The following is a 26433-nucleotide window of genomic DNA, read 5'->3' on the forward strand; positions in this document are numbered from 1 at the left end:
AACTTGGATGCATTTTCTAGATATTTCTGAGCTCTGACGGGAAAATCACTATTATTTCCTACTATCTCTCCCTAGGATGAGCGGTCACACATTACCATTAATTTCCTTGCATCAGAATTGAATGCTTCTCTGGAGAGCTTTCCAGTGAGAGAGCCAAGCGCCGCGTTTAAAAATCATTTGGCACATTTTGCAGTTTCCTTTGCTAAGTAGCTAAGTGATTGTTAAGAAATGACTTTATAAAGGTGATAGTTATTCAATTATATCTCTTATGGCCCCTAACCCAAGGGTTTTTTTTTTTCTTATTACAGCTAATATCTAAATGGTACTTTTATGTGTCAGGCATTGTACTGTTCTATGAATATATAGGATTAATTCATTTAATCTTCACAAGAATTTTTTGATGTAGCTGATACTATCATCATCATCTTTTAGAAATAAAGAAATGGAAATGCTGAGATGTTAGGTAAATAGGTCACAGAGCTAGTAAGTGGCAAAGTCAGAGTTTAAACCCCACAGTGGTCTAGCTCCAAAGTCCATGCTCTTAACCACAACAATAAATTGCCTTTTAATATCTTATAGAAGAAAATGATGCAAAAAAAAAAACCTTTATGAATTAGCTTGTTTTTAAAAGAAAAATGTTCTTATAAAGGAAAAAAAGGGTGTTGAACATACGCTATATAGATGATGTATTATTGAACTATACACTTGAAACCTATATAATTTTATTAACCCATGTCACCCCAACAAATTTAATAAAAACTTAAAATTAAAAAAAAAGAAAAAAAACACCTGTCTTCAACATCTGTAACAGCAATAATTTTTTTAATGAATTTATAATTTGTATGTGTTAACCTAAAAATAAAAGGCCAGAGTGAGAAGCAACAAGCATTTATTTGGGATCCAAAAGAATAGCTATTTAGGAAGCACTAATTCAGGCAAAAACCCAAAGAGTGTTCTGGTTAGGAGGTGAAGGCCAGGGGTATTTATGGGAAAGGAAGGGAAATAATTACATCAATAGAAGGAAATAATTTCTATAGGTGCAGATAAGTTAACACTGTGATGCTAATTTTAAAGAACGTTTTTAATTTTCAGTCCATTAGCCATTAGTCAGGTAGTCATATCTGATTTCCGGTTATCTTTGCAAACAGTTATTTGAGACACAGTTTTGCCTTAAGCTCAGTCCACAGGTTACTTTGCTCAAAGGTGTGATGCGTATGACGTGCAAGGCAGTTCCTCTGGGATGGTGGCTCTAACTCCATTTTAAAGTGACTCCAATTATTATCATTTCTACAAATGTCAACATGAAAGCATGAAAAGATCTGTGATGATTCCTAATAATGGCCATATTTCATTTACTCTTAATTATTTGCGAGTTAGTTAAAACACATTAGTGACAAGCACTTAGGTCCATAGGAAACAAGATGAAAAATGGCAAATATTAATTGCTGATTAAGTTATTCAATAAATATTACTAGTAAAGTAAAAGCTACCATTCATTGTCTTGCATATGATAGGTATTGCTATGGACCAAATGTGCATTCCCCTTGAAATAAATATGAGGAATCCTAACCCTCAAAGTGATGGTGTTAGGAGTTGGGGGCCTCTGGGAGGTGATTAGGTCAAGAAGGCAGAGCCCTCATGAATGGGATTAGTTCTGTGTTTAGAACTTTACCCTAGCACTTACTACAATTTTTTAATCAGATATTTTATGTCTATTGTTTAACGTGTGTCAGCCCCAATAGATTGTAAACTCTGAGGTTAAGGACCATTTCTTCACCTCTGTGTGTTCGACGTGTAACACATAGCCTGGTGTGTAGTAAGTACTCAAAAAATATTTGACGAATGAGTGACTGGTCAGTGCCTTAGGAAAGGAAAAATGAGATGATGTAGGAGTTTTAAAAAGGAAGCTGAGGAAGGATTTCTGGAGGAAATGAGATTTGAAATTGGCCTAAAAAAAAAAAAGGTAGCATTTGGCCACTGGAAGGTGAAGGTGGATACAGAATCGGAGTATCGAAAACAGAGGACAGAAGGTGAGGGCCACACGTGAGACAAGGGACTAGTTTATCCTGTTAGTTTTGGTTTGGGCGTGTCCCAAAAGAAAAAGGACACGGTGTGGAGATGTAGGGTTATTGCTGGGTGGGGAGTTTAATTTGACCATGTTCAACATGAGATCCCAGAATTTAAAATAAGGGATCTGGATTCCTCACATTTGACACGTCTGTGAAAGCATGGCTTTTGTCTAAGCCATTTAATCATCTGCATTTTTTTTTTTCATTCATAACACAGGACTACTGGACTAATTTTTTTATTACTTGACTAGATTTATAATGTTTGGGATTCAATCTTCTGAAATGCTTTGAGACTTAAGAATCTACAAAGTGTTATCATGCACATTCTGGGATTCGTGTAGCAAAGAAAATTGCATTTTTAGATGGTCTTTTTATGTCATTTAACCTTTTCTCCATGTTTTATAAATGACTTACGTTCAGCAATGTCTCTCACCTTGCTGAGAATCTCCTGTAAATTCCCCAGCAGCAACCGAGTATCCTGTTTTAAAGAAAAGAAACAAACTAATTACATGTTTGAAAGCTTTACAAATGAGCTATACATCTAGAAAAATGAAAGAAATTCTATAGTCCTGCTTTGTACAGAAACCTCAACAAATATTGTAAAGTAAAAGTTTAGGGTTCTATAAAAGGAAAAAGTAATTAAACCAACATGAACACTTTTGTACTAAATCCTGGAAGCATCATAGATCCCCTGCTTCTGGGTATGGCAACACAGTCTGAGTCTGAAGCCACTTTTTAAAGCAGGCATGCTCCATAACCCAGCTTAAAGGATAATTGGTGGCCATTGCATTTAAAGTCGCTGATTCATCGTGATCAGACGTGATGCTCTTCAAGGTATCCTTTGTGCTCGGGTTTGCTACTTCTGATCACCAACAAGGCCTGCTTCCTAACTCATTTAATGATAGTTTTCCACAAATTTCACTTAAAGTGAGGTGAGGTGACAAAATGTAACTATAATTTTTAAAAAATTCTTCGAGCACTCAGAATGCCAGTAGGAGACCCAAGGTGGGAAACAGTTGTAGTGAATTGCCATCATGTGGTTTCTGCATAATGAATTAAGATCATTCTAGCAACTAGAAAGTCTCTTGCTGTTGCTCTAGAAATGGGAAAAGCCATTATCATCTTGCCTCTGTAGTACTGGCCAGCCCCACTAATATGCAGTATCCACAACCAGCAACATATTTTATGTGCAAGAGACGATTATGGAGCCTATAAAATAGCTGTCAAACCATGTAGGTTATATGTCATGGCTGAATCAAAAGAAAAGAAAGTTAATAAAAAAAGAAAACTTGCATAAGATGCCAAATAACATCAGGTAACTGAGGAATAAAATTTCCCTCTACATTTAATGTTTGTCTTTCAAGAAACCACAGATATCTTGAGCAATGGGTCTCACCGAGGTAACTGTCATCGTAGGAAGCTGGAGCCACGTCCGTCTGTTTCTCTCTAGCCAGTTTCCTTAGAATATCCTTGAATGAGTAATTTGCAATGATGTCCGCGATACTGGCAGTGATCACCTGACCTGTGTTCAAATAAATTAATACATTAACTGAATGAATGCAAGAGGCAGGCCCTCTCTCAGCAGACACTGGATGTCTGAACAACACATACTCCCTTTAAAACTATCATGGAATTGCTCGCATTTTCGATGATGAATTTTCTTGCCTGCCACTAGAATATCAAGGTGAGCCTAGTGATTATAGCTGGATAGAGATTTCCGTTCTGACAGAAGAACCAAAGATGAGCTACATATTTTATCTGTCTTCCTGCTGCCTTCACCATACACACTCCCTGTACCTCCAAATGGTAAAAATATCTAAAGCGAAGACAACTATAGGTAAAATGTATGTGATTAAATTTTTATTCTAGAACATTCTAGCTAGAAGAAACATCATCTAGCTTTGAGAACATCTATCTAGTCAAATTATAACTTCTTACAGATGAGTAAACAGAGGCCCAAAGAGCATAAAGTGCATTCTCTAAGTTTACATAATCTTTGAGTCATTTACTTTTTCTGCTAAAATGTATACATAAAACATAAAATTATGACAGTGGGAGGCAGCAAGGTCCAGTGAGATCCAGAATTTTAGCAAAAAAAAAAAAAAAAAAAATCAATCCATGGCCACCAACAACGATGTGATAAAAACTTTGGTTACTCTCTCCCACATAAAGTCACTACCAGAAGTCTTGAAATATCTATTGTATTGGGATGAAAATAAGTCCAAAAAATGGCCAGCGATTTTCTACTACAATTTCTATGCATTCTCATGTCTATTATAAACATCTAAGAAAGAGGTGATCTCATGCTCTTTGGGAGAAAAATGGAGGAATGCTTTCAAGAGACTAACATTAAATTTCGAAACCAAATTATTCTTTACAAATTCACACATAATTCCCACAGTCTTGTTTGAAGTACAAAAAGAATAAAACTGTCAAACTAGGCCATAAATATTTCCAAGTGACTCTGCCTGAAATGACTTCTTGTATTAAGACAATGGTATTTACACATGAATTTCTGAACAATGTCCATAGAATTTGCCAGTTTTCTCTGGGGGTAAAACTCAATACCCTCTCTCCTCTTACATAACAGGCTGCCTTTGCTTGTTTCCTTCAGCTGCTTCTATAAACATTATAATCTTAACACTGAATAAAATTTTAAATTATCTGTCTCAAATGCTTCCATACCTCCTTAATATGGTTAATTTTCAGCAACTCATTTGTATCAGACATTTTTCAATTTAAGGAAAGGAAAGAATTAGAAGGCAGTTTTTTCAAACACATAAGTTTTATTTTCTACCCATCTACTGCATAAAATAGTTTTCAGTTAGCAAAATAATTTTTAAAGACTGAAATGTTAATTATTTGATATTCATAGTTGTTTATGTATGAAATTAAGTTTGACAATGACTTCATATAAAATTTTATCATGAATCCATCTTTCCTGCCTCTTTCCCAATGGTTTTAAAACATAATCAAGTCTCTTCCATTAAAACACACACACACACACACACACACACACACACACACACCACGAAAAAAAAAAAAAAACAACCCTCACTCAACTATCCATTTCTCTCAGATTCTACTCCATCTTTATTCTAAACTTTACAGCCAAAATTCAGTCTACATTCTCTGTGATCTCTCTTTAGGTGGCTTGTCCACACCCATGGCTTCAGTTGTCACCAATGGACAAGTAATGAAAGGTTTCTTTTTCAGCCTAGATATCATCTCTGGGTTTAAGTTAAACCCATACATCTAAATACTTAGATAGAAACTCTTGGATATCTCAAACAGTTTCATCCTCAACATAACCAAAAGCAAACTCATGATCTTGCCTCTAACCCACTCCAAACCTGTTCTCTCCCACTGTTCTCCATCTCAGTGAGCGGGACCCACCTATAACCATTCAGTAAGTCATAAACATGCCCTTGACATCCTCCCTCCCAAACCCCCATACATCCAGTCCACCATCTAGGCTGGTTATTCTGCCACCGAAGCATCTCTCAAATTACTCCTCTTTGAAAATCTGTACTATCACCACTCTAAGAAGCGCACATCTTCACCCGAATCTTAGAGCTTACCTTACAAACTTATAACTAGCCTATAACCTTATAACTAGTTTGCTGATATTTCACTTTGACAAGCCTCCAGTCCATTCTCCATATTGCAACCAGAGTGATCTTTTCAAAACACAGACATGGTCATAGCATCCATCCCATGCTTACAATTCCCCAGTGGTTTCTCATGATTCTCGGGACAAACGACAAATTCTTACTCTAGCTAAGACCATCCATTTAAAACTCCTGCAATCCACATTGTTTATAGGATAAACTAGTCTTATTGTTTTTAGGATAAAGACAAACCGGCTCACCTTGGCTGGTGGGCCCCGCGTGGTGGGGGGGCCACAACGTCCCACTCAATGGCTCTTCCCTCCCTCTCGTAACCTCTCGTCACCCTGACGTAACTCCATCCTCACTCACTGCACTCCTTGAGGCCATACAACATTTCCGATTAGTGGACATTTGGTCCACGCCAAAAGGTCCTTGACTTTTGGACCCGTCCAAACGTCCATGCTTAGAAAGAATCCCTAGGTTCAAACAACCCATAATGTTTATTTATACTTTGGGGTTACAGGATTAATACATAAAAAATATTGTTATATTTTATTGGCCCAATAATTGTGTTGTGGCTATACTGGCAGCAATACCCTTCTTCCCCAGTAGCTTCGTTGGCAATGGCACATGGGGTTAGGTCGATGGGTTGACACAGAGCAAATGTCTCTGTGAACATTTTGGACGGGATTGAATATCAAGGACCTTTGGTGGGGACCAGGTACCTGCGTGGATGTTTCGGACAGGATCAAGAGACTTTCGAGGACATTTTCACACAGCCCCTCCCCTCTTCGCCTAGTTGCTTCCTACTCAAGTTTCAGATCTCAGTTTCAGAGTTGCCTCCTGTGAAATCATTAGACCTTAGGGCTGCTGCAACACCCCAGGGCCCATGTGACACCTTTATAAGAATTAGAGGAAGTCATCCCCTTGGGCAAACGTTATCCTGGCCAAGGTTCAGGGTTCCCTAAGCAGAGCACAGGCTGTCTATCAGCTCCCCATCTGCCAGTGTGCCGAGGACATAGCACACTTTCATGCAGCCGCGCTGGAGAAGCCACCCATGATTTCATGGCCCACCCTGGCTGACCTTGCCTTCACAGCGAGCATCATGCCTGAGTATTCGATCAATGCCTGGTCTTTCTCTAGATATAGTGACCTCCATGAGGGCAGGAACAATGTCTCTCTTAAATCATTTTTGTGTCTCCAGCATCTAGCACACAGCTGGGCACAGCTTCAGTAAATATTTGGTGAATAAATGAATTAAGTTGTAACAGTATTTTAAAACAGCGTTTATACAACAAAGTATAAACTATGAATATGAGAAACTATGCATATGGATATAAAATTAATGTCATAAAGAGTCAATGTTTAATGTTATCCTGCTGCTTCTCCTTGTGAGTGAAAACAAATGGGCATGTCACCTCTGCTAACGCAACATACCTTGCCAATAAAAACTTCCAGGACCGCCGACTATAAGGTCTCCGTTCTACAAAACAGAAACAACAATTGGAAAAGAAAAACTGCGATTTTCTTAAAGGGTAATAAATCATTGTTGATAAGCGTTGCTCTAACGATTCATTAGATATATTTTTAAAAAACAGTTTATGAAAGAGGCCCTTCTATCTGAGTTATGCAGGCCACTTTCTTTCCTTTTTGGCTTTCAATTATTTAGTGTGATATTAAATACTTTTAATTTGACTCGATTAGTTGAGTTTAATTCTCTCCCTTGAAAATACATAAATTCAGTTTTTTTGGCACTGCCGCAGGTAAGCAAAATATCTACATATTTAATGCTGTGCAATTTCGCAGACATGGTCTTTTGAGCCTTGGCAAGAAAATGAAAATTTGGTTCCTATTTATCTCAAGGTCACAGTAATGCCTATTTTTCCTCGTGTATCTGCAAACCCACCCTTCCCAGGAGAGAGAGCAAAAACTCCAGACTAGCAAATACAAATTTTCTCTCTTATTTACAACCGCACTTTCTATATTCTGCATCTTTAATTTTCAGTGGGGAAAAAAAAGACAAAGAAGAAAACTTCAGATGTTGATGAAATTTATACTATTTTTAAAAGCATGGAATCTTTGCCTCCTATATTCTCACTAGACAGCTCTGTTTTTAATTTCCTGAAAGGATATGTGAATTTTAACACATGTTAAATCTTATCGCTCACAGTGAGGAGATAAAACAATTTACAGATGCTTGTGATCTTTTCAGAAGCACATTACTGAGTTTTTGCGGTTTTTTCCTCATTTAAAAATGATTACCACAGGGGTAGGAAGTAAGACTTTTTCATCATATATATTTCTGTATTATTTTAATACATCATCATGTGCATAGATTATTTTAATAAAGAGTAAACAAACAAACAAAAACTTAAAGAAGTTGTCAAAAGAGGTTAGATATATACCTAAGGGGGGCAGAAGTGAGAGGTAGAAAGAAAAAAAAAATCTAATAGGTAAGATAAATATTAGAAGCTACGAGACCAAAGAAATTCACCTTATAAAAATCCAGACTAAATCCTGCTTGGCAGTAACCCTGGCCTTCAGGATCAGCGTTACCTAGAATGATCAAAATATATAAATGTTATAACGTCGTCATTCCCAAGAAATATTTTAATAACCAATTCAGGATACTCTGTTGTTTTCTCTATAGACTTCTAAATTTAAAATAATCAATATGTGTTTTATATTTACTTTTAAATTTATGCCGAGTAATTTATTACACTGATTTCAATCTATTTTCTTGCCCCAAATATCACTGTGATTCTATATAGTAAGATCCATATGAATAATGTCCCCTGGGGTTATTATATTATATTGGGTTTTGTAACTGGTGTTTGTTCGAGGAAACAAAGTCTCCATCTCTCAACTATGTCCCAAGCAGCAGTTCTCCAAGGAGCAGTGATGTGTTTCTGTGTCACCTGCATGTCCTGTGAAATATGATCACCTGGGTGGATGCTTTCTGCCGGGGGCACCAGCAAAGATTCCAGTTTTTATGATCTCTAATAGGAAATTAACTTTACACTATTCTATTGTCATTAGTTAGGCCAGTTATGAAAGTGCATGTCTGGTCACAGTGAATCTCACAGGGACACTTGATGCTAGTGTTTACAAGAGAGAAAACTCTCAAATAATGGCTTATTTTGTACTCTAGCCAAGACCGTTTGTGAACCGAATGTCCAATAGGACCTTATTTGTGGATAGTTTTTTAAACTTGTAGGCTGGCCAACACGTGGATTCCCACAATATTGTTATTAAAAAGGTCTCTGGGATATTAGGATCGAGAATTTATGACTTGTCACTTGTACTTAGAGATTCTACAACTTATAAAGTACTTAAATGAAAACCAATATGGAGTTCAGGAGGGGGGAATCTCAAGTCATATGATTAGATATGAACATGTAAATAATTATTTCTTTCTTATCAAGGATATTTCTGAACGGAAACTAAAAGAAGAGGTCAGGAAAGGAAATATACATCATCACAAAAAAAATTTATAGACTAGGCATGTGCCTGTTCCAGAAGCATTTTGAAATAAATCTGGCCTTTCCAGCTTTTCCTAGAATGTTTTCTGTTTTTCCTTTCCCTCGGTTAGTACTTGGCTAATTTTAGCATTGTCATCATTCATTCTTTCCAGATGCTACTTTTATTACTTTTATATTTTAAAATGCTTTTCTACCTCATACACTGTGGGTTTGTTTGTTTTTGTTTTTTTTAGATAAGATCTGTTTTTAATTCAAATATCAATTATTACTTTGTGTATTTTTAAGCTAAATTCTATTTTTCAGTTATATTGAGGTATACTTAGTATACAAAAAAATTATGCATTTTAGTGTGTACGTTTTGGTGAGCTTGGACATGTGTATACACTCATGACATCACCATGGAAACAGAGTCATCACTCCTAAAAGCTTTCTTCTGTACCTTGCTTTCTTTTTTGTGATAAAAACCTTTATCATGAGATCTATTCTTAACAAATTAAACGCACAACACCTTGAGATGTATTTTAGCAAAATTTTTCCTTATTTAACTATATTTTGTGGTTTATAGTTATAGATGCTATGAAGTTCCCTAAAAGCTCATCTCTATAACCTCAAATGTCTATGTACCATTTTTCTAGACGTTCACATGTGTAAATATTTGTATGCATCCAGAAATACATATGAACACATGATATAAAATTATGTAAGCATACATAAGGAAACTTGAGTATATTTAAGACATCTATTTTTTTAATGCACAAACCTTTCTAAAAATTCTTTTGAAAATCAACTCTGACTTTTTTATTTTTATCATTGTAAATTATTCAAAAGGGAAGAAATATGACCGTTCTTTGAAATTATTTTGCTTCAAAACAGAATAGTGGGAAAAAAAAGAAAAAATAGTAATTTTTCATAAAATTCATTGAGAAAATAACCAACTTCAAATATCCGTTATAAACAGTGATTATAAGGGACTGTGAGGTCCTTTGTTTTGCAAAGGAATTTTTTTCCTCTTAGAATTATAGTTCATGAGAGCTGAAGGAACTTTTCTTCCTGGAATTTCAGAGCTCCTATAAACTTTACAGTTATGTCCCAGAGTGAACTCAGGAATCCAGGGACTCATGCTGACTGCTCACTACTCTGCTGGCTTCCCAAGTAGAATGAAGGGTGTGTGTAAACCATCCCCACCGATTTATGAATGACCATAAGAGCTACAGGCGTGCCATTAATATGAATGAGCAGATTAGCACCCGCATCGCGCCAAGCCTCAGTGGAGGAGTTTGTGGTGGGGGTGAACGTGAGAGTTTTCTTTAACCTCTCTTTTGAAAATAATATTGCTGATGTTCCTGTTCTGTGAGATTGACCATATGCTCATGAACAAGCCGGCTTTGTGTTAATGAACTGTGAACTCCCAAGGAAGACAGGAAGTCTGCTCCTTGGGTGAATTGGAGGAGGAAGAAATACTCATAGTTAGGGAGAGACCATGAGGATGTGAACACTGTGGATGTGTACTAGAGTTAAAAGAACTCCTGGCAATTTATTTAACTCTTCTGCAACTCAACTCCACTCTTAACTTTGTCAATCTATTATTTAGGAAAAACGGTAAATAAATTGGCATTATAGCGTGCCATGTAACTCAAGATGCAAGCTTACCATAATTTATATTTTTAGATAATGGCTCAAGCTCACACTGCAACTCTTACCCCACAAGGCTAGATGTCACGTGCTGTATTTTAATCTGAGCTCTCCCATCACATAGGCAGTCAGCCAAAAAGGCAGAACAAGAAGCAGTGACAAGTTTTATAAAAGATTATCCTAGACATTAATCGAAAGAATATGATATAGCATCAAAGCAAGAGAGGCTCGTGAAAGATGGGCTTGTCCTTTTAGCTACAATAGTTTACCATTATGGGGAAGTATCTTTAGCAAATCACAAGCACTATGATATAGATAGGGGTAAAAATTGAAGAAACAAGTTTCGTATTGAACCTCAGCTCTACCATTAATGCTGAGTAAATTCGGGGTTTAATTTATTTCTCCACTGGACTTTAATCATTAGCATAATAATGATGACCTCTTACTGAACGCAGCTGCGCAGCACCCTCAGTGGAACATGACACAAAATATGCCTCTCGTTGCTTAGCCCTGTGCCTGGACATCTCCCCACATCCCTGCTCCAACAGTCCTTTGCGGAGAGAAGCCCTACTCACTGTCCTGTCTAAAAATCCTACGCCACTCAGGACATGTCACTCCCTTCTCTCCAGCCGTGTTATATTTTTCTTTGTAATACTTTTCATACCTGACATTATATTAGGGACTTATTTACTCTTTAAACATTTTTATAGAGATGTCATTAATATGTAACATTGTCTTAGTCCAAGGTGTACAACATAATTTGATATATATATACATTGTGACATGATCACCACAATAAGTTTAGTTTCTATCCATCACCCCACATGGGTACCAGTTTTTCTTTTTTCTTGGGATGAGAGCTTTTAAGATCTACTCTCTCAGCAACTTTCAAATATACAGTATAGTATTATTAACTATAGTCACTGTGCTGTACATGGTGACTATAGTCCTTGGATCTATAACTGAAAGTTTATTCCTTTTCACCAACTTCATCCAGTTAGTCCCCTCCACCCCCCGCCGCCGCCACCACCACTGGCAACTATCAATCTGTTTTCTGTATCTATGAGGTTTGTTTGTTTGTTTAGATTCTACATATAAGTGATTCCATACAGAGAACATGTCTTTCTCTGTCTGACTTATTTCACTTAGCGTAATACCCCCAAGGTCCATCCATGTTGTCACGAATAGGATTCTTTCTTACGGCTACCTAATATCCCATTGTGTATATACCACATCTTCTTTATCCATTCGTCTATCAATAGACACTTAGGTTGTTTCCATGTCTTGGCTATTGTCAATAATGCTGTAATGAATGGGGGAGTAGCAGAGAGTAGCAGAGAGGTCTTTTCAAGATAGTGATTTCATTTCCTTCAGATGTATACCCAGAAGTGGAATTGCTGAATCTCAACCTATTTATTTACATGTCTGTTGTCTGTCTCCCCCTCTAAAATGTAAGCTTCTTGAAGACGGGCTAGTTTTTTCTCGTTCTGTGCTTTATTCCCTAAACACAGAATTAGTGCTCAGTGTTTTCAGTGAACACATGTTGAATATATAACAAGATCTCATTATCTACAAGAAACCCCTGTTCTAAAACCATTTAAAGTAAAATCCTAATTTCACTGACATGCATTCAGCAGACATTTGTCATAATGTTAGGAAGTGGCTGATTTATTTTAATATTTTTGAGCAGGAAGTTTTAATCTCTTTCGTGCCAAAATCCTCACCCCAGACCATCAAAATTGGCTGTTCCATTTCCAGTCCTTTAGAGATCCAAATCTCAGTGGTATCGTTAACTGTTCATTCTCGCTGGTCTGTTCTTTTTAAAATTGTAACGCAATACCATCTAAGTGATTTTTTTCATTATTTTTTCATTTTTCAACTACAGTTGGCATTCAATATTATTTTACATTAGCTTCAGGTGTACAGCATAATGGCTAGATATTTATGCACTTTATGAAATGATCCACCCTCTCCCCCCAAGTGAGTCTAGTACCCACCTGGCACCATACATAGTTATTATAATACTATCGACAATATTCTCGATGCTGTATTTCACATCCCCATGACCATTTTGTAACTGACAATTTGTTAATCCCTCCCCCTTTTCGACCCAGTCCCCCAACCCCACTCCCATCTGGCATCCATCATCAGTGATCCATTCTTTATCTTCATTGGTTTACTTCTTACATTTGTTCATTATCCTGTCTCAAGTAATCTTGAATTTTAAAAATAATTACCGAAATGGGGAAAATTTTACTTGTAGTTTTGGGAATCTTATTTGGGATTGAATTTTTAAAAATCAATATTCTGAAATCTATCACTAGAATGTTCTTTCTAATGCCATTTTCCTCAATGTGGTCTTATGGACCGTCAAGAAAAAAGAATAAAAATCCATTGGTTGCTTCTTGATAAATTCCAGGGACCGACGAGTTACATAGAAAGTGGAAGAGTTCGAAAGGGGACTCTGAGTGTATCAATCAACCACTCACTAATAATGTCCCAAAGTCCTTGAGAATGCCACCGAGATGAAGGAGTTCAACAGCAGTGCCCCAAAGACGGCACTCACAGGCTCACTTTAAAGGATGCTTCTCAGGCTGCCAGCTGAGACGAGGACTCTACATGCACAGAGTCTTTTTTGAAAAACGGGGACTAAACACTTGAAGAAGAAGATCATCGCATGCAGATAAACCCAAGTATGCAGCTGCCAAAGAAAGCAACAGCTACCGAGAGCATAGGCAGGACCGAGAGCTCGTGAGCAGTGTGTCCCCAGGTCCAAGCATGCTCGCGTCTACCTACAAACACAAAGCCTTTCCAAGTGAGAGGCAACGAGCATTGACTTAAGATAAAAAACAAAAGCTAGTTGGAAATCACTCGTTCAGGCAAAATTACAAATAGTGTTTCGATTAGGAGACAGAGGCACAGGGTATTTATGAGAAAGGGAAGGGGAACAGTGACACAAACAGAAGGAAGGCATTTCGGTGGGTGCAGGAAAGCTAATATAGTGATGCTAATGCTAACCAATGTTTTTACTTTTCAGTCTGGTAGTCATCAGGTCAGATAGTCATAGTATCTGCTTTCTTGTTATCTTTGCAAACAGGTCTTTGGGACACAGTGTTGCTTTAGGCCCAGTCCAAAGGTTATTTTGCCCTTTTTAACATTCCAGAGGGTTGAGGCATAAGATGGACAAGGGTGTTCTGGGATGGCAGTGCCAGCTCCATTTTAAAGTGGCTCTGTCTATGTATATTTTTTCTTTTTCTTTTTCTTTTTTTTTTTTTTCTTTTTTACACCAGCTAACACCATTCTTGGAATTAACAGGTAAATTGTGTGGTCAGCTTTCTCTAGATCGCAATGTGCATTTTGAATACCACCCGAGAGTTTAAGTCCTAAAGTACGGAACCAATCAATTCTATTCCAAAATACTTAAAACCTGGAAATTTTCTAAAACACGGAAGAGGATCAGCAGAATTCCGTGGCCCTCATGTCACAGCAAGACATCCTCTAAGACTCTCAGTAACCTTTACCCCCACCTCATTTTCCTTATCAACGGTGTTTTGACACTACCTGCCCTGTCTACAACAGAAAAGCTCTTGAGCTAAGTTTCAGTCTCAAGGAATAAAAATAACTTACTGTTCCGACAAGGAGAGTACTCAGCATATGCACTGAAATTCTGAATTGCTACATAGCAAGTGCCAACTGGGTCCTTTTCGGGTGTGGACTTAAGTGTTCTCCAGTGATACAGGGGAGCACAAGCCTGTGAAAGAAGCATCAAAGACAATAAATATTTTTTTTTTATGCAGGTCCTTCATACTGTGATTTGATTTGACTTGTTGTTTAATGTACCTAAATTTGTGACAAACTATATTAAATTATTAGGTGAATTATTTGACCTCCAGCATTGCTAATGAGTACTTTAGTAGTCAGAGTTAATTAAACTTCCAAAGCCAATTTGTTAACATTAATGCACCATAAAATTGGAACAAATTAAACATACAGAAAGGAATGCATTTTTCCTTAGAGAATTTAAAGTTAAGTAAGAGTAACCTGGCAAAAGCAAATATTTCCACAAAGCAAAGAACTCATATATATGTATACACATACATGTATGTATTTTTTTTTTATGGGACTCTCATAAAAGTAAATGGCCATTTAAACATTGAATGAATCAGTATGATGCCTTAAAATGAGAACTAGTTCCTTTCTTGTCTAATTGTTGCTTAAAAAAACAAACAAACAAAAAATTACTTTCTAATCAAAGGATGCAGACAAATTTATAAACCTGTTTTGTGGTTTCCCCTAGGTTATCGCCGAAGGTATATCTTATGACCTTTTAAACAATGACTTTCTTTCGGACACAGTGCCATTCCCTTATCACAGTGTTCTTGGCTTTATTTTTTACTTCATGGTTTTTATTCATGGCAAAACAAAAATAATTTAAACATCAGTGAGTAGAACATGGTTCTCGTATGAAATGTTCTAGTTGCTTTGTCAAAAGCTTAGACTCTAACAGGAGGATGATATTCGAAAGGATATCAAGTGTGAGAGAAGATATAAGAAATCCTCTTTATGTAAATTAAATAGCGTTAATTTGGCTAGGAATGAGAGAGGCCATAAAAATAAACGGGTAGGAAACATAGGCGTTATTTTGACTTGTTTCACGAGCTTGAATCCCCTCCATAAATGTTTTACCTTATTCAAGCACTCATTTCTGAGGACACAGAATTACAGATTCCTAACATATGGAACCACTAGCTTATCTCCTATTTTGATGACATCACATTTAAAATAATGCCAGAAAAGTGAAGGCAGTTCCTGATTTTAAAGTCTTGTCACGATTCCAAATGTGTCTTTGGTGATCGGTCCAAGGTATAACTACTTTTAGTCAAGATGACTTATATTCTCAAGCAAGATGCTTCTACAACTTAAGATTTTTGGTTTTGTCACTCTATATATTGTGAGGTCTCTGCCAGTACCTAAAAACTCTCTTACTCATGTAAGAGAGTTTATCTTAGGGCCCTCTTAGGGAACCGCAAATTATGTGGTTCCTATATTTAACATAAAGTGCGCATAGTGTAAAGAAACGGGGTTTGAGCAGTGAAAGCATTCGCCTGTGGGGCTGAGCATTATGCCAGCTGGCCTCACCTTCTCTGTCACCATAGGATATTTAAATGCCATGAAAATTCTTCCCAGTGCTTGCCTGCTGTCGGCTCTAACGTGTTATCCTTTTTATATCTGCTCAGTTTCACGCTGACGTGAAACACACTATGTGACATATTTGGGCTTTGATTCAAACTTAACATACCTGATACCTGGATCTTCAAAATGATACTTCTGTTCACAGCAGTTTGCAGTTCTAATCGGTGTAACTTAGGGTAGCATTTAATTCTCAATTCTCTTAAGTTTCAGTGCTCAAAGAACAAAATTAACTTTAAAATGTATATTATCTTATTTCTTATGCGTTTTCCTTGAAGATGCAAGCATACCCCCAGATCAATCATTTTTATTATGAGTTTGGTGCATTGTTTTTATTTTCATTGACTCTACAAATATTGAATAAATGCACAACAATTATGTTGTAGATAAATTTTTAACCCTACATAGTTATTACATGGCATTCGCTTTTCGATAGTAATTCACATAGGTCATACACCACCAAAAGATAAAAACTTTTTACCAATTCTGGAATGTGAAAAGTATATTAATGCAAATACAGTTCTACAGAGAGCATATCGTAAATTCTGGGTTTGTGACTAGAGAAGGCTATCTCTAGTTTTATACATTACCTGTTTTATGTAAAAAAATTTTGGGGAGTTAACCATATACCAAATAAAGAAGGCATTTTTTTTAGATACTTATTAAATCACAATTCAAACAGCTATAAGGAAATCTTAAAAGCCAAAGTACTTGCTTTATTTTTGTAAGAAAATTGAAGCCAACAGTTTGAAAAATTCCTCCAACAAGAGATTTCCACATTAGCTAATGCTCTCATTTATTTCTCAGTAACTTAGACATGTATCATCACTCAGTAAGAAGAGAACAGAATCACAGAGTCATAGCATTTTAAAGCTGAACGATATCTATCTGGGAGTGAGATTTTTTTTTTGTTACAAAGTATTAACATACTCAGAGAATCATGTCGTTAGTAGTTATAGTTTTAAATAGAGCTTTCCTTTAGTTCTAAAAAGGATCAATAATACTACAGTAGATTAACTTTGAACAAATCCTAACAGTAAGTAGCGGTCCTATTTCTCTGGCCAATTTTTAATCAGCCCTTTAAATCAATCTTAAGCAATAAAATATTTACCTCTTTAAGATGTAACTTTTATTTTTCTCTCTCCCTTTGTTTTGTTTTGTTTTGTTTTTTTTTTCCGAAATATTTGAAAATACCTCATCGTCTGTAAAACAAGCTTTATTTTCTAATAGCTTTTAAGCACTAAAGGTTCTTGGCTGTTAAGCACTCAGTGACTGCTTCAGAATGCTGATAAGCCTATCTCCGAAAGTCCGACGTGTTCTTAAATGATGAGACCTTTGCGAATGTGGGTTTCAGAGCGTCTCAGTGTACATTGATCTCGGAGCAACCCGCAGGCGTGCAGTTCGTACTCACCACCACTCGCCCTCCGTGCGCTCTCACCGCTGCTCCAAACCACTGGCTGGATTTAAACTCTATGGGCTCCTTGGTTCCATTGACCCTGATCTTTCTGTTGTCTGAGGAGGAGGACATGACTTGTTAGTCCCTTGTAAAACGTGGCAGCAAATTAAACAATGTACTAGTGACTCCGTCCGTTAACATACTTGAAAAACAATGTTCGTAGATGCGGGTGCGGGGGTGGGGCGCGTTTCTCTTTGACGGAGTCTAAGCTAGACTTCTCACTTCGAACAATACCGATCAAATACATAGATGGTTTTGAACATGGCATTTCACCATTTAACTTAAAAGAAGCCTTTTTTTTTTTCACTTAAATTTGCAGAGATCACAGTACTGTAAATCTGATGTGGACTCTGATATAGACTCGAATCTATACTTTTGCCATTGATTTCTATCAGATCAAAGACCAAATATTTATACCTTCTCTAAAGAATTCCAAGTCTTTTCCAGTCATGAAAGGCATGGGAATGTCCTTGGTGGGAGGCCCAAGCTTTCTCAGCGTGGACAAGCAGGGGTCAGCACGAAGGACTCCCAAGGCCTGGCTTTTCCACAGAGGGACATGTGTCCAGGCGGCCACGGAAAATAACACCTAACAGTTTTACATACACTTCACAGATGTCAGCATGAGTGGGGCCATCTGGGCAGAAACTCAACCCAATTATAGCGCACTTCAGGTTTTAACAAAAAGCAGATATCTTTTCTTTCACTCTTGATTCCTGGTCTACGTATTTCCTTCGTGGTAGAATTCTCACCACATGGTCCTAACTGGAGCTTCCTCAGTAATAGCTAATGAATTTCGAGACACATTTGTACTAGAGTATGTTATTCATATGTGTTTCCTTTGGTATGTTTTTAATTTTCTTCCTCGATTCTGTAATGAATGCATTACAAAATGAACTTTTAACTCCTATTAAATGAGGCCAAAATATACACGTAATTAACCTTTAATTGAGTTTGCATATGATTACAGAGTTTTTAAAAAGGAATAAATTATATATACTCGATCTTAACCTAAAATTTACATTTGACATGTAAGTAGAAAATCATGAATTTCCTTCTTAAATATGGTATGCCTTTGATGTTTCTGGGCTTTAGAAAAAAAATTTTTTAAAAAAGTTCTGGAAATCCTTACCCCAAATGTACACAACTGGCACAGAATTAGAGCATCTTACAGATTACAGCATAAAATTGAAAATATAAACATTTCCACTTGCATCTAGATACCCTGGACGATCATGGATCTGAAAGGATCTTGTCACCATTAACTGAGAGGTATTAGGCAATTTATTTAATCTTTGAGAGTTTTGATTTCTTCTGTAAAACGAGGCTGAGAACACCTTCCCCCTTTCCTCTTTCACAAGTGATCGACCACAGAGTCACAGAGATCACATGAGATAAAGGAACATGAAAGCACTTTATAAGCCGACAAGTCATGTAATTAGAAACCTATAAACTCAACCTAAGTCCAAGAATCGAGAGGGTCCTCATGGACACACCAGTAAAATGTGTTATTTTCAGCGGTTTATGGTACTCAGCAACAAAATTAGTGACACCTCACAAGATTGTCAAGGGGGCTTTGATTAAGCCCAGGGAGAAAGTGCTATAGTAGCTTTGAGATTTCCAAACTACAAAAAGGCCACAGAAATAAGATCGGCACCTCGAAAATTCAAATATACTTGCAGGAGACCCCAAAAGGACTTAAGAAAAGTTGCCTTCTGTGAGGAAGAAAATGGATTATGGGGAAAGACAGAAGCCAGTTCTAAACTTAGCCTCGTTTTGCTATGGAAAATGATGTGACTCTCCCTTTGTGATTTCTGAGGTATCTTTTTTGCTATTATAAGGTAAGACTGTAATAACTTGGTTAAAAGTATAAATCATGGGTTATTTTCAGCAACAAATTTCTTCTGGACTTAGAATACGAAAGAATGGAACTGTATAGGCATCGTGGGGAAGGAGAAATCAAATAGCCTGTAATTTCATGGACGGATCCTGAGCCTCCAATTAAAACAATGATGATTTAACACTTGTCACCTGCCAGTTTGGCAAAAAATAATAATAGCCACTCTGTTTTCAAGATAAGAACTTGATGTGGCATTTTAGAAGAGCCATTTGGCAACATATATCAAAATTTTAAATGCAAATTTTTTCAACCAAGGAATTCTACTTCTAGGGTTTTATTCAAAGGAAATAATTACACGAATGCTTTAAGACACAATATGAAGATATCTGCTGTACTGTTTGCAATAGCAAAAACTGGAACAACTTAAATCTTCCTAAATATGGGATTCAAAAAGAAGTTTCTGTTATCTATAAAATAGACTACTATGCAACTGTTAGACCATGCATGATAGATTTGTATGAATTGATACAGAATAATATCTATAAAATATATATATATATTTATATATATATATAAAGCTATATATATATTAATATATATATATAAATCTATATATATAGATTTGTATGAATCGATACAGAATAATATCTATAAAATATATATATATATTTATATATATATATAAAGCTAATATATATATATATATATATATATATATATATATATATATATATATTAGCTCTTTTTGAGGCTTTAAAAAAAGTCCAAAGACTTAATCTAATAAAAATTTGTATTCCGACCAGGCAGCATTGACAATTTTAAGTTTTTTCCACCTTTACAAACAATATATATCTATATATATCAATATATATCTATATTTATATACTTTAATATCTATCTCCAGTTCCACTTCCCTCTTGTCCTCCTGCAGAGGTAGGATGAGAGATCTCACATATAAGTGCTATGACCTTGAATTTGATGTGTATACTTCTGTCCATTTAAAAAATAATGTCCATGAATAATATAGGACAAGGTCTGCAAATTTTTCTGTAAGGATTGGTAATGAATGTTTTAGGCTTTGCAGCTTCTACAGTCTTTGTCACAACTGTTCATTTCTGCTCTTGTAGCAAAGATAGCTTGCCTGTAGACAATATGTAAGAGAATGAGCTTCTCTATTTTCCAATAAAATTTTATAGACACAGAAATTTGAGTTTCATATAATTTTCATGTGTCATTAAATATCAATCATTAAAAAATGTTTTCTAACCATTTGAAAATGTAAACACTAATCAGCATAAAGGCCATACTAAAGCAGGTGTGGGTCAGATTTATCTGTAGTTTGCCAACAACTGATTATTATTGAGTATTATTTTGTGTTTTCTTTTTACCTAAGTGTGTATGTAGCAGTCTGTACTTGTGCTTGACCTTTGATTTTATGTTTGTTGAGAGATATCCATGTTTCAACAGATAGATAGATAGATAGATAGATAGATAGATAGATAGATAGATAGACAGACAGACAGATAGATAGATAGATAGATAGGCAGGCAGACGGATAGATAGATAGATCGCTCAATCTAGCTCATTCTTTTTGACCCCTGTACGGTATGGTATCTCATTGAATAGCCATATACATTTTATTTATCTATTCCATTTACATACGAGCATTTAGGTTTTTTTTCAGTTTCCACTCCAACAAACATGTCCCCTGAACATCCTGATATCCATCCCCATCTGCATAAGTACAAGAGTTTCTTTCTGGCACCAGACTAGAAATGACATTATTGGGTCACGGAGAATTATCAAATCCATTTTGTCAGCCATGCCAACTGATCTGCAAAGTAGCTACAAGTTCTACAGGAGAGTGACCATCAGCCCTTGTTACTTTAAGTTTTTTAAGTTTTTGCCAGTCCAGATGACTATGAAATGGTACCTCACTTCGTTCGATTTTCACTTGCATGTCCCGCAATTATTAGTAAAGTCGATCATCTTTATAGGTGCATGGACCATACACTTTTTCCTTCTGTGAATCACTCATTCATATCCTTTGCTCATCTTCTTGTTTGGTTATTTTATCGATTCGCAAGAATTCAGCGTATATTCTGAGTATTGATCCTTTTCCCATATATCTGTTCGCAAATCTCTTCCAATTTTCGCTCCTCTTTATCTTTGTTCATGGGGACTGTTGTCCTTCTGGAATTTGTTTTTGTGTATGATGTGGCATGGATCGCTTATTTTCAGCATGACAGGCCAGCTGTCCCAACAGCACTTACGGAACAGCTCTTTTTTTTTTTTCCTCGAAGGGTTGTAATTCCACCTCTGTAATAGTAACTCCTGACGCCGAAGGGGCCCAACGTAACCTGGCCCCTGCTCGCCTCTCAAACCTTCCCCACTCCCATGCTCGTGAAGCCGCAGACACACTCACTTTCTCAAACACGCCCAGCTTTTTCTGTCTCCTTGTTGCATTTATTCTTCCTGCCGCCTGAAATACTCTTCCCACGGTTTACTGCACGGCCGCCTCCTTCTCGTCACTCAGGTTCCGGTTCAAGTGCCACTTGCTCCCAGACAGACACCGTCCCCTAGCGGCCAGTTCACTCTCCCCTTCGTCATTATCTCCCTTTATCCTTTTCTTCGTAGCTCTTACCCTATCTGAGACGATCTCATTTCTTAGTCTGCACGCTTACTGACTGCCTCTGTCCTTCAGAATATTCATAAATCCCATGGACAGAGATGCTCTCTGCTTCACCATTTCTGCATTTCCCATTTCTAGAATGGTGCCCGCACATGGTAGGCAGGGCGTGTCTATGTAGCCATGGTCTTTTACATTTTGGCCTCATAGATTTCTCTATTGTTTGAGTTTTTACGGGGAACGTTATTATATCTATGATCTGAAAAAAAAGAAAACCTAAAGATAAAAGAAAAACAGTTGTCAGTCAACCCAAGAAATTGAGATGGGTGGTAACAATAAAATAGATTTGGCTTGTCTGCATTTCTGGGTTTTGAAGGCACCTCTCTCAAATTGGCGGTGTTGGTCTCTGGGCAGTTGTGGTTCATACGAATCCCAGTGTGTGGCAAACCTACTAGCTTTCGGTTCCTTTTATCATAGGAATATTCATTTCAGAGCAGGAGTGGGGGAATATAAAATATGGCACACATATTTATATAGGCTATGAGCAGATTTTTCTAATCTTTTAGCATAGTGAAATGGGAGAAGCGATGATAGGTCACCGTGGGAGAGAGAAGAGAAAAGCTAACACCAACACAGGTGTGACCAAACATTTCGGCCAACGGACGATGTTTGAAAACTATTTATAAAGTCCTCGACCTCACACTGGAAAACAGTAAGTTTCCCTATAACCTTCAGTCATCGCTTTAAGTACGTCGCCTGAGGGATTTTCTCAAAGCCTTTGCAGGAGCTGTCCAGACATTTTTAATCAGGAAAAAGGGAAAAGAAATCTTTTAAACGTTTGTTTATAATCTTTTCCATAGTCAGTGCATGCTGTCAGAGTTTCATTTAAATTGAAACTCTGTATCTGAGAACAAGGAATACTCGTATGTAAAATTCAAAATAAAATAGTTGTGGCCAAAAAACTCCTTGTCTAAAAGAAACAAATCCAAGAAAAGAACCTGGGTTGATTTTTGTGTCCCAGGAAAATGAAACTTCCAAATACCCTAAAAGCACTTCAAAATCATTCAATAACACCTCTGTCGACTTGATACTCTCGATCATCTTACTGTGAATTTTCAAGTATTTCAAAAAGTATCACACCAATTCATTTTTCCATTTAATGTTCAAGAAATGTGTTCATTTCTTTTCAGTTTTATTGAGATAGCGTTGACACACAGCACTGAATAAGTTTAAGGTGTACAGCAGAATGACTTGACTTATATATAAATCATGAGATGATCACCACAATAAGTCTGGTGAACTCCCATTATTTCATACTGATATTAAAAAAAAAATTTCCTGATGATGAAAATTCTCAGGATCTGCTCTCTTAACAACTTTTATATATACCACACACAGCAGTGTTGACTGTGGCCACTGTGTTGCACATCACGTCCCTGGTCCTCATCGCTCTTATAGCTGGAACTTGGTAGTTTGGGCCACCTTCATCCACTTCCCCCACTTCCGGCAAGTGCAAAGCTGACCTCTTTTTCCGAGTATGGGATTTTTTTTTTTTTTTAGAGTCCACATATAAGTGAGATCATACAATATTTGTCTTTCTCCTCGCTATTTCATTTAGCAAAATGTCCTTAAGATTCATCTATGTCATTGCAAATGGCAGGAATTCTTTTCTTTTAATGGCTTAATAACATTCCAGTATGTGTGTGCGCGCATGTGTGTGTGTATGTGTGTGTGTGTGTGTGTGTGTGTGTGTGTGTGTGGTGTGTGGATAACATTTCTTTATCCATTCGTCCACAATGGACAGAAGTGTGTTATTCTGATAAATGAATATTCCATATAACTGAGATTTATTATTTATACCACATATGTCTACTATATACAAATATGTGTGTGTGTTTTCCTCTTTACCTAGTAGATCAAATCTAAATACCCACCCTTCACACGTAGGTACCAAGCCCCACACCTAATCTCCAGGTGTGGTGTTTCCTTCTGTTCAGGTAACTCTCTCTGTGCTTCCTACTGAGTCTCACTCCCAGACTTCATGTGATGTTACTCTTGCAAAATACCATTCCTCTGCAATTCCAAAACTTCAATAGTTATTTGTAAGCTAATCCAAATGACTTCCTTAAAACCTGTCTTCAAATATAGGGCCCAAAACTCTTTCTTTTCTAATTGAAATTCTTTCAGGTTATGGTTTTTAAAAATTCAAACAATCTAAAGTGATGAAAGTTGTATAAAGAAGTATACGTGGTAGTAAGTGAAAGGCCATTGGAATCCTCCCCCTGGACACAGTAGCTGTTAAATTTTGTAAAACTATCCAGCCATTCAGAGTTTAAGAGACTTCTAGCTCACTCTTCTAGTTTAAGACATTTCTCTTCTGGAAAATCATGAAACTTTTATTTTAAATTGTTCGTTCATATCACTATCTAAATACTTGGTTCCATACAATAACGAAAGCACTAAGAAAGCTGAATGAATCGAATGTATGCTTTTGGAAGTCTAATAATGATGTTCATAAATATAAGTTTGGGATGGCAATAGTCAATAATGTATTACAATCTTCCTGTTATATAGTTTCCCTGATCTAAATGAGAATATAAGTTTTCTACCCCAATCATTTCCACTCTACCTCGTCTTCCCAAGACTAGAGATCACATTTCCAACTTCCTATTTTTAATAACCAATGGTGCCTAGTCAGTGATCTTCAGACCTTTGCTTAGCAATAAATAGGAATGAGTTCTCTACATCATATAATATCCTTTGAAATGTTCTTCATATGTAGGTTGACTCAGATTGTATGTAAGGTTTGTTCCGGAAATACACATGGACTTTTGTTAGTATGATGCAAGCGATTTTTTGGGTGACAGTCCTGCTAATTTATACGATGCAGCTAGAGGAGCAAATGCTACAAAATGAAAGAATCATCTCTCCAAAAGGAAATAATAAGCTATCAGATTAAAAACAAAACAAAACAAAACGCCTCCAGTACGACGCGGAAATCTGAAAGGCAGAGCTGGTTACAGTTGGCTTCTATAGATTGATACATCAACTTTGGTCTTATCTGTTACAACTCACTCCACCTCACCTACCCAGGCTAAACTAGTTTTCTCTCTCATCTCACCCACCTCTGAAACAGAGACACGCTCAGACACACACATGTGAGTGAGCATACGCACATGCATCACCTTTAACGATGCCACCTATGAAAACCTTTCCCTGAAACACAGTGAGCCCCACACTCCATCTGTAGGCAGGGACAGGAGCCCTTCCTTTGCACACCTAAAGCCTTCTGCACCATCTGCTGTTATGCCACTTATCTCTAGAACAGAACCTCCAGATGCTAACCTTATCATCCATTGGACTTGAATTCTGTGAGGTCGGAGAGTAGGTCTATGAACACATGTCTATCTTGGTCACTATTTATAGCGAGTATTATGGCAGTCTTGATAACCAAGCCAGCTTCTTGGAACACATCCTTGACGACCACCAATCCCGCACTCCTGGATTCCACTCAGTAATCAATTCTTGGCGAGTCTTCTGTCTAAATCTCTCAGAAGTCCATCGACTTCTATCCATCCTTGTGCCACTTCCCTAGTCGTGACCACCATTTCTTCAGCCTCAGTTTCTGCAACGACTTCCTAAGTGGTTTCCCTTCTTCCAGACTGATCACCTTCAAATGCATTCTCTGTCCTGGAGCCAAAGTTCTTTCTGAAACGCAAAAATTCTTAAAACCAGGCTTGTATCACCTTGTCCTTGCCAGCATCATCTTCTTGTCATTCCCAACCATAGTGATTTTCTTTCAGCTCCTTGATTGTTTCAGACTTTTTCTCATCTCTAGATTTTCTCACACTTGGGATAATGAGCTGGGATCAAACATCTTGGTTATAGATACAGCTGGGGAAATAAGAACTCTCTGTATGGCTTATATGTCACCTTCCGACTGGCAGGAGCACAGCCCACTTCTGTTTAGTGCCCAATAATTTATTTGCTTCAAGAAGTAATGAAAACCTCTCAGTATGGGAATCTCAGGAAGCAGATTAAATGACATAAATCTCTTCACTATGACCTCACGGCGATGCATTTAAATGATTGGGTTTCAGGATGCAGGTTGTATAAACTTGCCTCTCAATAGCACTTGAAAATGTATTTACACGAGCTCCCGTCGTATGCTCGCATTTCCCTCAGGATCTCACCCCCAGTGCCCGAAGATGTTGCAGTAAAAAGGGTCCCAATTATCATCTAACAGAATGGTTCATTTTATGGTTTAAAAAAAAAAAAAATTGCTGTTCGCAAAACAGGCACTGCAGAATTCAAACCTTCTGAGTCTGCACTGTATCCTTACGGAAGATTAACACCCAAGATGGAGCTGCTCCCTGGGAGATGTTAGATTCCACCCCAATCGAATGGGACCATACCGTAGGGTGGGCAGAGGCTAAAATGTATTCCTGTCACAAACAAATTCACCTTTATAATTCACGTGATCCCTGTGCACTGCCTGCTAATCCTGTTCCTCCGCTGTTCAACGTA

At 37.1% G+C, this 26433-nt stretch overlaps 1 protein-coding gene across 1 annotated transcript in view; it reads right to left on the bottom strand.

Moving 5' to 3' along the window:
• Positions 1–26433, bottom strand: part of ITGA8 (integrin subunit alpha 8) — a 142822-nt gene that overhangs the window by 105526 nt on the left and 10863 nt on the right. The window contains exons 3-8 of the mRNA XM_039877466.1: positions 17396–17496; positions 14422–14545; positions 8175–8236; positions 7118–7163; positions 3466–3591; positions 2503–2547 (exon numbers count right to left, since the gene is read on the bottom strand). Coding sequence (XP_039733400.1) covers positions 2503–2547; positions 3466–3591; positions 7118–7163; positions 8175–8236; positions 14422–14545; positions 17396–17496 — 504 coding nt within the window. The remainder of the gene's footprint in view (positions 1–2502; positions 2548–3465; positions 3592–7117; positions 7164–8174; positions 8237–14421; positions 14546–17395; positions 17497–26433) is intronic.

The sequence above is a fragment of the Pteropus medius genome, unplaced genomic scaffold (assembly GCF_902729225.1).
Source record: "Pteropus medius unplaced genomic scaffold, Ma_sr-lr_union100, whole genome shotgun sequence".
NCBI lineage: Eukaryota > Metazoa > Chordata > Mammalia > Chiroptera > Pteropodidae > Pteropus > Pteropus medius.